The sequence below is a fragment of the Hyla sarda genome, chromosome 2 (assembly GCF_029499605.1).
Source record: "Hyla sarda isolate aHylSar1 chromosome 2, aHylSar1.hap1, whole genome shotgun sequence".
NCBI lineage: Eukaryota > Metazoa > Chordata > Amphibia > Anura > Hylidae > Hyla > Hyla sarda.
The window spans coordinates 46,112,177-46,130,324 of NC_079190.1; the positions used below are offsets into that span (position 1 = coordinate 46,112,177).

The window sequence follows — 18,148 nt, forward strand, 5'->3', positions numbered from 1 at the left end:
TTTAATACTAGGTATTGGAGTCTGCAGTGATGTTATGTTGTGTGTATTTAAAGGAGTAGTCCAGTGGTGACTCAGTGGTGAACAACTTATCCCCTATCCTAAGGATAGGGGATAAGTTGCAGATCGCGGGGGGTCCGACCGCTGGGGCCCCCTGCGATCTCCTGTACGGAGCCCCGACAGCCCGCGGGAAGGGGGCGTGTCGACCTCCGCACGAGGCGGCGGCCGACACGCCCCCTCAATACAACTCTATGGCAGAGCCGAAGCGCTGCCTTCGGCAATCTCCGGCTCTGCCCCCCCCCCGCGATCTCAAACTTATCCCCTATCCTTAGGATAGGGGATACGTTTTTCACCACTGGACTACCCCTTTAACATCACATCTCCATTTAAAAAAAATTTCCTCCATAGGACGATACATCACAATGGCCTTTACCGGTTAAAATTTTAAGCAAAAATGAAGCAAGCCAGCTGGTTGATGTCTCTGAATTCTTGGTGAAAAAGGGATTAGCGCTGAGAGATAAAAGGCCTGTGACAAGGTAATAGAGGAATTTTAAGCATACCAGTAGTTTCAGGTGACTTTGTGTCTATATGAGAAGCAGCACTCTTTCTGGCCATTATATAACTTGTATTAGGTATTTTAAGCAATTTTTCCCTTTGCAGGCTTCATCCATAATTTGCAGTTCTCCCAGAGCCAGTGGTTGGAGCTCCCTCCTCTGTAGACACAGGAAATAGTTGAACTGATTTTTAGAGAGATTTGAGTAGCAGAGGGGAAGTTTAGGGGAAGAAAAAAAGTTTCAGTACAGGAGAAATAAGATATATTACAATGGTTTTTATATTCCCTTGTACTGTTGATCTGTGCAAAGTTTGTTTAGGATGTGCATGTCTGATAGTTACGGGTCACATCCAGGGGTGTGTGCCTATGCCATGGACAAGGAGTCCTCCATACTTTAATCACTGGTCACAGTAATGTCTTGCCTCGGCCAGTGATTGACTAAACGTCAGTGTAACGTAGTCCACGACACCAGAAAGGGAATCGCAGCAATACCGGAGGAGCAGCAGTAGAAAAGTCATGTTTTTGAGTGGTAGGTAAGTTAAGTTCTTCAGTTAGTGAAGCAATCGGAATAGAGAAGGGACCCATTGAAGAAAGCCAGCCACAGCAGTCAGGATCGGAGATGCACTCTGATCCTGGGTTAACCCTATAGATACTGTGGTCAGTGTAACCCCAGTATCTATTATATTAGGATTAGGGAGGAAGGGGAGCTACCTCTGTTCCTCATCGGGGCCCCACAAATCAATCACGAGGTGTCAGTGGTAACCATGGCAACCAGCAGTCTGACAGTGGCCTCCGTTGACGTGGCTACTGAAGCTGATCAGGCTTTGCCTAAAGCAGAGTCTGCTATGCTGTGCCTGGCAGGTTAAAGTAGAAAAGGTCCCCTACAGGAAATCCCAGGGGGCATATTAGAGTAATTCATAGTATCCCACAATTTCAATGCCTGGTGCTTAGGCTGCAAAAAATTAATGACAGATTCCCTTTAAATGGTACCAGTCATCAGTTATTGAGGTGGTACCCCCAGTGGCTTCCGTTTACCCTGCTGACCTTAATTGATAGATCTCTTCTGACACTGAAACAGGAGATCTATCATTTAAAGCTGCAAGGGACTGCCCCAGTGACTTTTTATTCAGGCAACATGAAAGCAATGACAGGTTCTCTTTAACCTGCTCTGCTAATTTTTTGCAGGTTGGTGGGTAGCCCGACAGTGACCCACAGAGGAACAAGAACAGAAATATTGACAGAACTGCCACCACTTTCTCAGTTCTAATGCCTAGAATTATTCAAATAAAACAAGGGTCGACGCAATCTCTTATCCGTTTCTTATCCGTTTTCTGATATTTAATAAGAAGGATTAGGGTACTGGGACCAAACTGATGTCTACTTCATAAACCTTCATTTGCCTGCCTTGAAGTATTTTCTTAGATGTATCATGCATCCTGATTATCCTAAATTGTATTTACAGAAAGAACAAAACTAATTCCGTGCTAGAATCTAAAGACATAAGTGCAGTTCTGCCTGTCAAAAGTTGTCTTCCAGAACCGGTTCCAGTGGAAGAGCTTACAAGTGAATCAAAGCCAGAGTGCGATAAGAAAGTAAAAAGTGAGCAAAATGGCATTACAGAACATGAAGAGCCAGTGATGGAGCCGATTGTGGGGGAACCGTACCTGCCTCCTGTGCTGCCTGATGAGAAGACATTCCTGGCTAAAGTCCATCATGTTGGTGATGATGGAGCTATATATGTTGTCCAGGAATGTTTGGGTAAAAGCATGTATTTTACAATATAAAAAAATGACTGTCCAGACTTTTGGACACATGATTATATGGATAACTGGTGTGATGTAAAAATACTGTAATGTTAGTATTTGACATATATTTATCATTTTGCATACAAGGTTGCAGCAGCACTCTTGGTCAAAAAATGGAGGCTCTCAGCGCACTTTTTGATCAAAACATGTCCCCCATCCACCACACGGAGGTGGCCTCACTTCGGGTGGGACCCTAACAGGCTTATTCCACTCACCTCTGCTGGGCATATGGCCTCTTACTGGGTGACATACATTTATCATTTTTCACAGCATAATGAATGGTAAATGTAAAGTAAAATGTAAATACAAATGTAAGTTCTCAGAAGACCGGCACTACTGAGCTCAATTCACTGAAGCAATCCAGGCATAACATGAATGAGAAAAGAAAGACTCAAGAACATACCAAAACTGCAGGAACGACCAAGAGGAACGACAAAGAGGTAAGATGAGACACACATTCTAGCCAGCGTTATAGGCAGGGGGGGGGTTCTGGTGGAATTATGCTGTTTCGTGCCTTGCTGGCACCTTGGTGTATGTGTGGCTTGAAGAAGTGGCAGCAAGGCACGAAACCGTGCAGTTCCACCAGCACCCCCTGCCTCCATCCTTACCCTCCCTGGCTATGATGTGTGTCTCATCTTACCTCTTGGAATAAAGAGAAGTCGTTCCTGCAGCTTTGGTAAGTTGCCGTGCCTTTCTTTTCTCATTCATGTTATGTAAAGTAAAATGTGCCCACATTGTAACAACTATTCCAAAGACATATTGTGGATAACTTATAATAGTTATGCCAAACTGCAATACCAGACAGCCATAACCTATAGTACATGTGAGGTGTTGTTTTTTAGCCCTTTCATTTTTTCATACTGGTATATATGTAGTTACTATGAAATTACTTAACCTATCAAGGACGTAGGGCGTACAGGTCCCGGTAAATAAAACTGGGTCACGCCGTGACCCCGCGTCATACCAGGTCGGTCCCGGCGGCTAATGATAGCCGGGACACTGTTCTAATAGCATGCGGCACCGATCGTTGTGCCACGCGCTATTAACCCTTAGTTGATCGCTGCATCTAAAATGAAAGTGAAAGCTTCCCGGCAGCTCAGTTGGGCTGATCGGGACCATCACAATAAAATCGCGATGTCCCGATCAGCTAGCACACAAGCGGAGGTCCCCTTACCTTGCTCCGTCGCGTTCGATCGGCGATTGCTCTAAGCCTGAGATACAGTCTTGAGCAATCGACCGCCTATAACACTGATCAATGCAAAGCTATGGCTTTGCAGGGATCAATGTAAAAGATCAGTGTGTGTAGTGTTATAGCCCCCTATGGGAGCTATAACACTGCAAAAAAAAAGTTAATAAAAGTCATTTAACCCCTTCCCTAATAAAAGTTTGAATCACCTCCCTTTTCCCATAAAAAAAAAAAATTTTAATAAAAATAAACATATGTGGTATCGCCGCGTGCAGAAATGTCCGAATTATAAAAATATATAGTTAATTAAACCGCACGGTCAATGGCGTATGTGCAAAAAAATTCCAAAGTCCAGAATAGTGTATTTTTGGTCACTCTTTATATCATGAAAAAATGAATAAAAAGCAATAGAAAAGTCCTAGCAATCCAAAAATGGTCCGATAAAAACTTCAGAACACGGTGTAAAAAATGAGCCCTCATACCGGCCCGTATGCGGAAAAATAAAAAAGTTATAGAGGTCAGAAGATAAGAATTTTTAACAGATAAATTTTTCTGCATGTATTATGATTTTTTTCAGAAATCCGACAAAATCAAACCTATATAAGTAGGGTATCATTTTAATCGTATGGACCTACAGAATGTCATTTTTACCCAAAAAATGTACTGCGTAGAAACAGAAGTGTTTTTCCGTTTTGCCGTGGATTTTTTTGGTAAAATGACTGTCACTGCAAAGTAGAATTGGTGGTGCAAAAAATAAGCCATAATATGTAATTTTATGTGCAAAATTGAAAGAGTTATGATTTTTAGAAGGTGATGAGGAAAAAATGAAAATGCAAAAACTGAAAAACCCTGCGTCCTTAACCCCTTAAGGACCGGGGGTTTTTCCGTTTTTGCATTTTCGTTTTTTGCTCCTTGCCTTTAAAAAATCATAACTCTTTAAAATTTGCACCTAAAAATCCATATGATGGCTTATTTTTTGTGCCACCAATTCTACTTTGTAATGACGTCAGTCATTTTGCCCAAAATCTAAGGTGAAGCGGGAAAAAAAATCATTGTGCGACAAAATTGAAAAAAAAACGCTGTTTTGTAACTTTTGGGGGCTTCCGTTTCTACGTAGTACATTTTTCGGTAACAATGACACCTGATATGTATTCTGTAGGTCCATACGATTAAAATGATACCCTACTTATATAGGTTTAATTTTGTCGCACTTCTGGAAAAAATCATAACTACATGCAGGAAAATTAATACGTTTAACCTCTTAAGGACGCAGGGCGTATGGATACGCCCTGCATCCCGAGTCCTTAAGGACGCAGAGGGTATCCATACGCCCGTGGGAATTCCAGTCCCCACCGCTAGCCGGTTGGGGACCGGAGCCGGATGCCTGCTGAAATCGTTCAGCAGGCATCCCGGCATATCGCCCAGGGGGGTCATTATGCCCCCCCATGTCGGCGATCGCCGCAGATCGCTGGACAATTCAGTCCAGCGATCTGCGGCGATTCCGGGTCAATCGGGTCTCCAGTGACCCGGTGACCCGGAATTACTGGCTGTTCGGGGCCGTCTCTGACGGCCCCGAACAGCCAGAGCCTGCAGGGGTGAGGTGGCCCTGGTGCCACCTCACGATCGCCCTGATTCGTCGGCCGGATTACCGGCCGACCAATCAGGGCGCCTGCTGCGGGTGTCACTCCCGCTCCGCCCCTCTTCCAGACTTATGGTTTGGCTGCAGGCACATTTTTTCTATGGAAAAGTGTACCTTCAGCTGTTGTATAGCTACAACTCCCAGCTTGCACAAACAGCTAAAGTGCATGCTGGGAGTTGTAGTGGTGCATCTGCTGGTTGCATAACTACAACTCCCAGCATGCCCGTTGGCTGTCGGTGACTGCTGAGAGTTGTAGTTTTGCAACAGCTGAAGGCACACTGGTTGTGAAACTTAGAGTTTTTTTTTTACCTAACTCAGTGTTTCACGACTGGTGTGCCTCCAGCTGTTGCAAACTACAACTCCCAGCAGTCACCTTACACCATGCACCGTACATGCTGGGAGTTGTAGTTTTGCAACAGCTGGAGGCACACTGGTTTTGAAACACTGAGTAAGGTCACAAATTCCGTGATACATAACCAGTGTGCCTACAGCTGTTGCAAAACTAAAACTCTCAGCATGTACAGTCTGTCAGCGCATGCTGGGAGTTGTAGTTTTGCAACAGCTGGATGTCCCCCCCCAATGTGAATGTACAGGGTACACTCACATGGGCGGAGGCTTACAGTAAGTATCCGGCTGCAAGTTTGAGCTGCAGCAAATTTTCTGCAACAGCTCAAACTGCCAGCGAGAAACTACTGTGAACCCCCCGCCCGTGCGACTGTACCCTAAAAACACTACACTACACTACCACAAAAAATAAAATAAAAAGTAAAAAAACACTACATATACACATACCCCTACACAGCCCCCCTCCCCTCCCCAATAAAAATTAAAGCGTCTGGTACGCCACTGTTTCCATAACGGAGCCTCCAGCTGTTGCAAAACAACAACTCCCAGTATTGTCGGACAGCCGTTGACTGTCCAGGCATGCTGGGAGTTTTGCAACAGCTGGAGGCACCCTGTTTGGGAATCACTGGCATAGAATACCCCTATGTCCACCCCTATGCAAGTCCCTAATTTAGGCCTCAAATGCGCATGGCGCTCTCACTTTGGAGCCCTGTCGTATTTCAAGGCAACAGTTAAGGGTCACATATAGGGTATCGCCATACTCGGGAGAAATTGGGCTTCAAATTTTGGGGGGTATTTTCTGCTTTTACCCTTTTTAAAAATGTAAAGTTTTTGGGAAAAGAAGCATTTTAGGTAAAAATGTTTTATTTTTTTTACATATACAGTAGTCGTGAAACGCCTGTGGGGTATTAAGGTTCACTTAACCCCTTGTTACGTTCCCCGAGGGGTCTAGTTTCCAAAATGGTATGCCATGTGGGCTTTTTTTGCGGTCCTGGCACCATAGGGGCTTCCTAAATGCGGCATGCCCCCAGAGCAAAATTTGCTTTCAAAAAGCCAAATGTGACTCCTTCTCTTCTGAGACCTGTAGTGCGCCAGCAGAGCACTTCTCACCCCCATATGGGGTGTTTTCTGAATCGGGAGAAATTGGGCTTCAAATTTTGGGGGATATTTTCTGCTTTAACCCTTTGTATAAATGTAAATTTTTTGGGAAACCAAGCATTTTAGGTACATTTTTTTATTTTTTTTTTACATATGCAAAAGTCGTGAAACACCTGTAGGGTATTAAGGTTCACTTTACCCCTTGTTACGTTCCCTGAGGGGTCTAGTTTCCAAAATGGTATGCCATGTGTTTTTTTTTGCTGTCCTGGCACCATAGGGGCTTCCTAAATGCGGCATGCCCCCAGAGCAAAATTTCCTTCAAAAAAGCCAAATGTGACTCCTTCTCTTCTGAGACCTGTAGTGCGCCAGCAGAGCACTTTTCACCCCCATATGGGGTGTTTTCTGAATCGGGAGAAATTGGGCTTCAAATTTTGGGGGGTATTTTCTGCTATTACCCTTTTTAAAAATGTAAAACTTTAGGGAAACCAAGCATTTTAGGTAAAAAAAAATTTTTTTTTTTTTACATATGCAAAAGTCGTGAATCACCTGTGGGGTATTAAGGTTCACATTACCCCTTGTTACGTTCCCCGAGGGGTCTAGTTTTCAAAATGGTATGCCATGTGGTGTTTTTTGCTGTTCTGGCACCATAGGGGCTTCCTAAAGGTGACATGCCCCCCAAAAACCATTTGACGCTCCTTCCCTTCTGAGCCCTCTACTGCGCCCGCCGAACACTTTACATAGACATATGAGGTATGTGCTTACTCGAGAGAAATTGGGTTTCAAATACAAGTAAAAATTTTCTCCTTTTTACCCCTTGCAAAAATTCAAAAATTGGGTCTACAAGAACATGCGAGTGTAAAAAATGAAGATTGTGAATTTTCTCCTTCACTTTGCTGCTATTCCTGTGAAACCCGTAAAGGGTTAAAACGCTTACTGAATGTCATTTTGAATACTTTAGGGGGTGCAGTTTTTATAATGGGGTCATTTATGGGGGATTTCTAATATGAAGACCCTTCAAATCCACTTCAAACCTGAACTGGTCCCTGAAAAAAAGCGAGTTTCAAAATTTTGTGAAAAATTTCAAAATTGCTGCGGAACTTTGAAGCCCTCTGATGTCTTCCAAAAGTAAAAACTCATCAATTTTATGATGCAAATATAAAGTAGACATATTGTATATGTGAATAAAAAAAAAATTATTTGGAATATCCATTTTCCTTACAAGCAGAGAGCTTCAAAGTTAGAAAAATGCAAAATTTTCTAATTTTTCATCAAATTTTGGGATTTTTCACCAAGAAAGGATGCAAGTTACCAAAAAATGTTACCACTACGTTAAAGTAGAATATGTCACGAAAAAACATTCTCGGAATCAGAATAAGTAAAAGCATTCCAGAGTTATAAATGTTTAAAGTGACAGTGGTCAGATTTGCAAAAAATGGCCGAGTCCTTAAGGTAAAAAAGGGCTCAGTCCTTAAGGGGTTAAAATTGTCATCTTCTGACCCCTATAACTTTTTTATTTTTCCGTGTATGGGGCGGTATGAGGACTCATTTTTTGCGCCGTGATCTGAAGTTTTTAACGGTACCATTTTTGCATTGATAGGACTTATTGATCGCTTTTTATTCATTTTTAAATGATATAAAAAGTGACCAAAAATGCACTATTTTGGACTTTGGAATTTTTTTGCGCGCACGCCATTGACCGAGCGGTTTAATTAATTATATAGTTTTATAATTCGGACATTTCCGCACGCGGTGATACCATATATGTTTATTTTTATTTACACTGTGTTTTTTTTTTTTATTGGAAAAGGGGGGTGATTCAAACTTTTAATAGGGGAGGAGTTAAATGATCTTTATTCACTTTTTTTTTTCACTTTTTTTTTTGCAGTGTTATAGGTCCCATAGGGATCTATAACACTGCACACACTGATCTTCTATGTTGATCACTGGTTTCTCATAAGAAACCAGTGATCAACGATTCTGCCGCATGACTGCTCATGCCTGGATCTCAGGCACTGAGCAGTCATTCGGCGATCGGACAGCGAGGAGGCAGGAAGGGGCCCTCCCGCTGTCCTGTCAGCTGTTCGGGATGCCGCGATTAGCCGCGGCTATCCCGAACAGCCCGACTGAGCTAGCCGGGAACTTTCACTTTTAGCCGCGCTGCTCAGCTCTGAGCGCGCGGCTAAAGGGTTAATAGCGCGCGGCGCCGCGATCGGCGCTGCGCGCTATTAGAGGCGGGTCCCGGCTTCACTATGACGCCGGGCCCGCCGTGATATGACGCGGGGTTACCATGTAACCCCGCGTTATATCAGAAGAGCAGGACCAAGGACGTACCTGTACGTCCTTGGTCCTTAAGGGGTTAAAGGGGTACTCCGGTGGAAAACTTTTTTTTTTTCCAAATCAACTGGTGCTAGAAAGTTAAACAGATTTATAAATTACTTCTATATAAAAATCTTAATCCATCCAGTATTTATCAGCTCCTGTATACTACAGAGGAAGTTGTGTAGTTCTTTTCTGTCTGACCACAGTGCTCTCTGCTGACACCTCTGTCAGGAACTGTCCAGAGCAGGAGATAGTTCCTATTGGGATTTGCTCCTACTCTGGACAGTTCTTGACATGGACAGAGGTGTCAGCTGAGTGCACTGTGGTCAGACTGAACTATGGGGCGCATTTTCTACTTTTCAGATGCATCATTTGTGGGACATATTTTTTGTACATTGCATTTGTGGGAAAAAAAGCTATTAAAATGTTTCCACTGACTTTGTAACCATTCCAGCCACACAAAAAGAACTCAAAGTACTCACTTTTGGTCTAGGTGAATACTTTAGGGGGTGTAGTTTCTAAAATGGGGTCACTTGTGGGGGTTCTGTATGGTTCTGGCAGCTAAAACCGTTTGCAGCCATGAAGTGCGACCTATAATCCATTCGACCTAAAGTGATGTCCTTAAAGCCAAATGGCGCTCCTCTCCTCCTGGGTCTCGCCACACGGCCAAGGAACCAAATATAGCCTAAGCGGGGGTATTTCCGAACACAAGACGAGCAGCTCAATAATATATGGGGCGCGTTTCCTTCCTTTCAGAAGCAATATACACAAAATATGTCCCACAAATGATGCATTTGTTTAAAAAAAAAATGCAAATTTCTATTTTTTTCTACTCAATTTGTAACCATTCCAGCCACACACAAAGCACTCAAAGTACTCACTTTTGGTCTAGGTGAATACTTTAGGGGGTGTAGTTTCAGAAATGGGGTCGCTTGTGGGGGGTTCTGTATGGTTCTGGCAGCTAAAACCCTTTGCAGGCATGAAGTGCGGTCTATAATCCATTTGGCCAAAAATGATGCCCTGAAAGCCAAATGACTCTCCTCTCCTTCTGGGTCCTGCCTTGCGGCCAAGGAACCAAATATGGCCTAAGCGGGGGTATTTCCAAACACAAGCCGAGCAGCTCAATAAAATATAGGGTGCATTTCTTTTGATATCAGAAGTGATGTACAAAAAATATGTCCCATAAATTATGCATTTGTGGGAAAAAAATATTTTTTAACACTGATTTTGTAATAATTCCTGTAAAAAATCTATGGTATTAACCCTTTAAGGACAATTTTAATTTTAAGTTTTCGTTTTTTCCTCCTTGCCTTCAAAAAATCATAACTCTTTTATATTTTCATCCACAGACTAGTATGAGGGCTTGTTTTTTGCGCAACCAGTTGTCCGTTGTAATGGCATCACTCATTTTTACCATAAAATGTATGGCGCAACCCAAAAAATACTATTTGTGTGAGCAAATTAAAAAGAAAACCGCAATTTAGCAAATTTTGGAAGGCTTTGTTTTCACGCCGTATCATTTACGGTAAAAATTACATGTGTTCTTTATTCTTTGGATCAATACGATTAAAAGGATTCCCATGATAACATACTTTTTCTATAAATTTTGCACTTAAAAAAAATCGCAAACTTTTTAACCAAATTAGTGCGTTTAAAATCCCCCTATTTTGAAGACCTATAACTTTTTCATTTTTCCATATAAGCGGCAGTATGAGGGCTCATTTTTTGCGCCGTAATCTGTACATTTTATTGATACCATATTTTTTCCCAATTTCTTTTAGGAATATAATGTTGTTAAAAAAAAAGAAGCAATTTTGGCCTTTTTTTTTTTTTTTTTTTTTTTTTTTACTTTCATGCAATTTACCGTACGGTATCATTAACATATTTGAATAGTTCGGATATTTACATAGCCGGCGATGCCAAATATGTATATTAAATTATTTAATTTTTTTACACTTTTTGGGGGTAAAATGGGACAATGTACGTTTTTATTGGGGGAGTCCCCATAGGGGACTATTTATTGCAGTCAATCGATTGCTAATACTGTTCAGTGCTATGCATAGGGCATAGCACTGATCAGTGTTATCAGTCATCTTCTGCTCTGGTCTGCTCGATCGCAGACTAGAGCAGAAGACCCATGGAAGGCAGCAGAGGCAGGTGAGGGGACCTCCATCTGCCGTTCTGGACGATCGGATCGCTGCGGCAGCGCTGCGGGCTATCCGATGATACATTTGTGTCCGCAATGCTGCAGATGCCGTGATCTGTATTGATCACGGCATCTGAGGGGTTAATGGAGGACATCCACGCGATAGCGGATATCGGCCATTACTGGCGGGTCTCTGGCTGCTATCTGCAGCCGGGACCTGCCGCGCATGATCCAGGCATCGCTCCGATGCTCGCGGTTATGTATGGTACGTAAATGTACATCCTGGTGCCTTAAGTACCACCTCACCAGGACGTACATTTAGGGGTTAAAATACTCACTGTACCCCCTAGTGAATACCTTGAGCGGTCTAGTTTTTAAAATGGGGTCATTTGGTGTGGGTGGGGGGCGTCAGGTTCCTATGTTCTACCACCTCCAAGTTTCTGCAAACCTTGCATAGCACACAATGCTTTGAAAATAAAGTAGATGTCTGAAAGTATAAGTTTCATAAACTATTTGCTCAGGAAGTATAAATATATGCAACCTATTAGTGTTAAAATAGCAAAAAATAAATTACAAAAATTACATTTCATTATTTTTTTGCATTGTAAAAATAAAACTACAAATGATATCAACTTCCTTTTACTATGTACATGAAGTACAACTTGTGGCAAAAAACAATGTCAGAATTATTGTGATTGGTAAAACGTTACCAGAGTTGTTCTCTAAAGTCAGACATCCCTGATTTGAAAAAACAGGCTTGGTCTTTAAGGGGCGTACAGTCTTGGTCCTTAAGGGATTAAGCAGTGGGATAAACTTTAAAGTGACTAACTTCTCTTTTTTTTTTTTTTTTTAAGAAAATGAGCTTAGTGTGCTTATGGTTGATATCCAGAATTCATTTAAATGCCTGGGTTTAAAGGCACCCTACTCTTGGAGGAAAGGTGAAGGCTGTCTTATTAAGGGATCCGACACCATGTTATACAGAGGAAAGGTTTTGGACATACTCAGTGGAGATATGATAACGGTATGTGTACATCCTTAAATCCTTTGTCATCTTTTTCTACTGTTCAGTTTATTCTTTCTTGTTATTTCTGTGTATTCTCTGACATAAGTTAAGTGACAATTCAGTGCCTAATCCCATACATTCTCTTAGAAAGATATCACCTATAATGAAGGGGTAATAAACAGAGTTACATAAACAGTTCACAATGCTATTTTACTATTTGTGTTGATGCGGTTAATGGGACTTGTGATAACTTCATCAAACTGCCCACTTGGCTGGTTTTGGATTCCCAAAAAGGCCATACGGGGGCCCTCATTCTACAGTAATCTAAACCTTTAAAATGTTGTTCCACCATTAAGACTTATCCTCGGCTAACTGGATGAGTATTAAGTGTTTGATCATGGGAAAGGGGTGGGGGGTTGCGCAAAATTGCTGGGACACTTGTGATCTGGAAAATGGATGCCCCTGTTCAACTTAAGATGGACTTACTTGATTATGCTGGGCTACAGCCTTAGATGTATCAACAGAATTTTAAGCACTGTAGCAAAGGGGCTGTTCTCAGGGAATGTTAAAGCCTGATTATTCTGATCTAAGGGGGGCCGATCCATGCAAACCCCCAATTCACACATTGATTGTCCTATGTAAAAACCTCTTTTCAACAAGTTGAATGTTTTATGAACCTTTATTACGGGTAGGGCCAATAATTCAGCAATCTAATGCTCAATTTCTAGGTACAGTACGAAGACTTCGGATACACTGAAAAAATCCCTAGATGTCACCTATGCCCATCTGTGTTTAATCCACATATTCCAGGCTTTAGTATACCTTGCCAGCTGAATGATATTCTCCCTGTAAGTTACTGGTTAATTTTTCATTTATTCATTGCCTTACATAAGTATTAATCCCCTTAGATCCCATTTTACTGTTACCAACTGTGAATCAAGTAGACTTTAAATAATCGTGTACCATTTAATGAACTTAACATGTATAGTACTGCAAAATACCTTTTATTGTGACACAAGCAATAATGAGAACAAAAAAGTTGACATCTGTTTGATGAATAGGTATTAACCCGTTTGAGTCAATGCTACCTCCACCATGTTTTACTTTGGGGATGGTGTGCTCACAATGATGGGCAGTGTTGCGTTTCCACCATACAATAGTGTTTTACACTGGAGCCAAAAAGTTTTTTGTTTTTGGTCTCACCTGACCAGGGCGCCTTCTTCCACATGTTTTCTAGATCTCCCACAAACTCTAAATAGGATTTCTTGTGGCACACTTTCAACAGCAGCTTTCTTCTATCCACTCTTCCATATAGGCCAGATTTGTGGAGTACTTGACTAGTAGTTGTACTGTGGACAGATTCTCCCACCTGATGGGTTGCTTATCTGATTAATTTTCTCCTTGCCCTATTTGTCAGTTTGGGTATACGAATTTGTTGTGCTGTAATAACTCAATTATGAATTATGGTCATAAAAATATTAATTATGAAAAAAATTAAATAATGAAAATTATTAAAAATATCAAAATTATGACCCGGTGAATTGTAGACAAAGCCAATCAATACAATTCACATCTGAGTCTGACTATTTCCTCAGATATCAACAAGTTATTTTTATGACTGGATGACATTAACGCTTATGGATGTAGTTTTGCAATATACAATAATACACAGGTATTATAAAAGTATGCAGATTTATTGGTTATAAGATTATAAACATAAATGAGTAATAAATACAATGATATATGCAAATTAATATCAATTAGATATATTAGTTAACATTACAAGCTTGTTAATTCACTACATATAGTAGAACAATACATGTGAGTAGTAAGTAACTTGTTACAATGAAACAAAAGCTACTAGGTTAGGAATATCATATAAGATAAATGTTACATATCACTCTATCCAGAGGAACCTCATGATATTAAGATAGGCAATATCTAATCATATACATATCAATATGGAATGCTAAATAGACTCCCCGCCCCTTCTAACCAACTACACATCACATGATTCAAAGAATGGGCAAATCATCTAAGGATATAAACATGGAAGTTTATATAAACTTCCACCCCATTCTGGAATATTTTCTATACATGACCTTGGTAAGACATTAAGACAAATTGCAGAGTTTTATGATCTCGCTAGACTATATTTAAGGAAGAAGAACTTAAACAAGTTTCCTGTGTGGGAAATATACTTATAACACTTAGTTTGGGGAGTAGGAATTCTTATAATGTCTAAGCAATTATTTAATGCTTTGATAGATTATGAGTCTTGATTCTTCTGCAGGTAGAATGAAGTCTCACAATATCCTAATACTATAATCTCAATATGGAGATAATTATTTTATTTATTTGCCAAATGGTATAATTCCCTCCACATTATCCAAATTAGTCTTAATTAAATGGAATACCATTTTTGTGTCTCTTACCAAGTCTATGTAAGAACCTCGCTTCGGCTCTTAGGAACACTGAACGATCCATCTCATCTTCATTGATAGCCATTGGTCTGGTACTATGTGATCAGTCCGTCTGCTAGAATCTCACATGGCTTTTCCACCTGGTTGGACCTCTTTACTGTGTCTTTGTGTGTTCTTTACAGCCTACAGCACAGAACAGTCCAGAGTCCCTAACATCTGGTTTACCATACTTTTTAATTAGTTAGACACACCCTCCTAATTTGGAATTCCCCAATGAATGTAGGTTGGGCGTGTACATACGGTAATGACTATGCAATCACTATAATACCCAGAATGCATTGAGAATTTCAACCATAATGCCTTTCCTGTCGGTGTAATATCAACTACCCATACGCTGGGGGGTGCTATTGCATAAGCAATTAGCATCATTACCATTAAGGGTTAACTATCCAATGTTGGTTTAAAACCCACATTCCATACAAACTTGACATATGGTGCCATAATTAACGATTCAGGGATTATATTTGACATCTATAATTAATTAAAACCTGGATTCTCATAGACATCTTGGAGCCTACCTAGACATCCAAATTTATTAGAGAGATAAGAACATCATGAAGGTCTCTTTCACACAGACGTGTGAATATCTCTGTCTTATCTAAACAACCATAAATATCTAAAGAGACATTAAGTATTCTACTCTCAGACTAGCACTTGAATAGAAGAACTTTAGAATACACTGTGGTCTATTTTGAACATACACAAAATGGCCGACATCATGCTATTAAACATAGTGATTCATTTTGGGGTGTATAATTAGCATGACAAATTGTTTTGGTAGGTTTGCGATTGTGCCATATTCTTTAAATTTTCTGATGATTGATTTTATGGTGCTCCATGAGATATTTAAACCATGGGATGTTTCTGTATAACCTAACCCTGCTTTGTACTTCCCCACAATTTTATGCCTGACCTGTTTGGTGAGCTCCTTGTTCTTCATACTGCTGTTTGTTCACTAATACTCTCTAGCAAACTCTGAGGCCTTCACAGAACAGATTTATTTATACTTAGATTAAATTACAGACATCTAGTATACACAGTAGTAACCGAGTTATCTCAATGTGTAGAGCGTATATACAACTCCTATACGACAGAGCTCCAGCCTCTCTATTCAATAGTTCATGATTAGACACACATGTATAGGGCGCAACTCCAGCTGACACGCCGGCAACAGGATTTTAGGTGAGTATACACATGAATGTTCTGACTCACGGTTTAGTAGAAAGTTTCTTTCTTATTTATTTAAGTATATTCGGGTATTGTCTCGCAGGACATCAGGTTAGCAGCATGATATGCAAGCAGCAAAGGTGGATACAAGCTCCGTGCTCCCTTCAGTCATGGCCCAACATTTCAGGGGCAAGCCCCCTTAGTCATGCGCAATGACTGCCCGGAACATGAGCGATTAAATAGCAGTAAAACAGCTGAAAAATATTAACCCTTTGTAAAATTCATCATTATGCGCATAAATATTTATCATTAGGGTACAACTGTAAACAACTATAAAAATACATTGAAATTACAACATTCATTCATCCCTCTCGGTGTAAGTGTGTCCAGTTCTGTTATCCAGAACGTTTCTCGCTGTAGCAAACGTTTGCGGTTTAAATCTTCATTGGTCTGAATAGGGACCTGTTCTAACACCTGCCATCTAAGTTCTGAAATTTGGTGTTCTGCCTCTTTAAAATGTCGGGCTACGGTGGTTTCTCCATATTTAGTGGGTACGCTATCTGTTAGGTCTTGTGCAGATTTCTGTAACATTTTTCTAATAGCTGACTTATGTTCAGTAATCCTAGTTTTTACATTTCGAGAAGTTTGACCTACATACCCTTTGCCGCACGGGCATTTTAATAAATAAACGACATTGTCAGAATTACAAGTAAAAAAGCCTTTGCTTTTAATTTTATTCCCTTTACTTGGATGGGTGACATTGTCCACTTTGATGATATTATTACAATTCGAGCACGAGAGGCAAGGGTATGTGCCATACTTCTTAGCAGCCAAAAAAGTTTGTCTATCTTTTTTCTTTTTAACGATATCACTTTTAATTTAGTTGATCTCCAATAGATTTGCCTTTTTTATATACATACATAGGTGCTGTATTAAACAGATGTCCGTATTTTTCATCATTTCTTAATAATCCCCAATATTTTTGAATCGTGTTTTTAACCATCTTACTCCTTTTATCGTATGTACCTACGTATAAAATCTGTTTCTTATCTTTCTCTTTTCTAGTTGATCTAGTCCTCAATTGTTCTCTTGTTAGTTGCCTTATTTTCTCTTTCTGGATTTTATATTTATTATAACCTTTCACAATAAATTTATTTGCGATCTGCTCGCTAGTTTTTTCATATTCTATGTCTGTACTTGTAATACGACGAGCTCTTATAAACTGACTTCGGGGTAGACTATTAATGATATTGGGAGCATGGTAACTATTTTTATGTAGCATATTTTTCCGATCAGTCGGCTTTGTATAAAGTGTAGTGGAACAGCTAGTCCCTGTTTTTGTTACCTCTACGTCTAAGAAATGTATCCTAGATTTATCGTAGGTAAGGGTGAATTTAATGCTCTCATGTGCCTGATTTAATTTGCTGACAAAATCTAGTAATGATTCTTCTGTATCACGCCATAACATAATCACATCGTCGACGTAGCGAACCCACGTCGACGACGGGTCCAACATTCCTGTGGAAAAAACATACTGATCTTCAAATTTAGACATGAAAAAATTCGCTAGAGATGGGGCCACAGAGGACCCCATTGAAACGCCATGTTTTTGGAGATAAAACTCCGTATCAAATCTGAAATAATTTTTTGTAAGTGCCATTTCTAAAATTGTCATCAAAAAAGCTAGCATTCTATTATTTAGCATGGGATTACCGTATATACTCGAATATAAGCCGACCCGAGTATAAGCCGAGACCCCTAATTTCAACCCAAAATCCCAGGAAAAGTTATTGACTCGAGTATAAGCCTAGGGTGGGAAATACCTCATCCCCCCCTGTCATCATCCAGACCCCTCATTAACATCCTCATCATCATCCCCTTGTCATCATCCCACACATCCCCCCTTCATCATCCCCTTGTCATCATCCCACACATCCCCCCTTCATCATCCCCTTGTCATCATCCCACACATCCCCCCTTCATCATCCCCTTATCATCCCGCACATCCCCCCTTCATCATCCCCTTATCATCCCCTTATCATCCCACACATCCCCCCTTCATCATCCCCTTATCATCCCACACATCCCCCCTTCATCATCCCCTTGTAATCATCCCACACCCCCCCTTCATCGTCCCCACCCCCCTTCACCATCCCCACACCCCCCCCTTCATCATCCTCTTCTCATCATTCGCCCTCAGTGGTCTTCAACCTGCGGACCTCCAGAGGTTTCAAAACTACAACTCCCAGCAAGCCCGGGCAGCCATCGGCTGTCCGGGCTTGCTGGGAGTTGTAGTTTTGAAACCTCCGTAGGTCCGCAGGTTGAAGACCACTGCGGGCTTCAACATCATCCAGCCCCCCTTTCACCCCCTTTAGTTCTGAGTACTCACCTCCGCTCGGCGCTGGTC

General features: G+C 40.9%; 1 protein-coding gene across 1 annotated transcript in view; it reads left to right on the top strand.

Annotated features, from left to right (window-relative positions):
• RNF17 (ring finger protein 17) overlaps window positions 1-18,148 on the top strand; it is a 183,214-nt gene that overhangs the window by 131,867 nt on the left and 33,199 nt on the right. Inside the window, exons 28-31 of the mRNA XM_056560060.1 lie at window positions 406-533; window positions 2,013-2,308; window positions 11,943-12,109; window positions 12,820-12,939. Coding sequence (XP_056416035.1) covers window positions 406-533; window positions 2,013-2,308; window positions 11,943-12,109; window positions 12,820-12,939 — 711 coding nt within the window. The remainder of the gene's footprint in view (window positions 1-405; window positions 534-2,012; window positions 2,309-11,942; window positions 12,110-12,819; window positions 12,940-18,148) is intronic.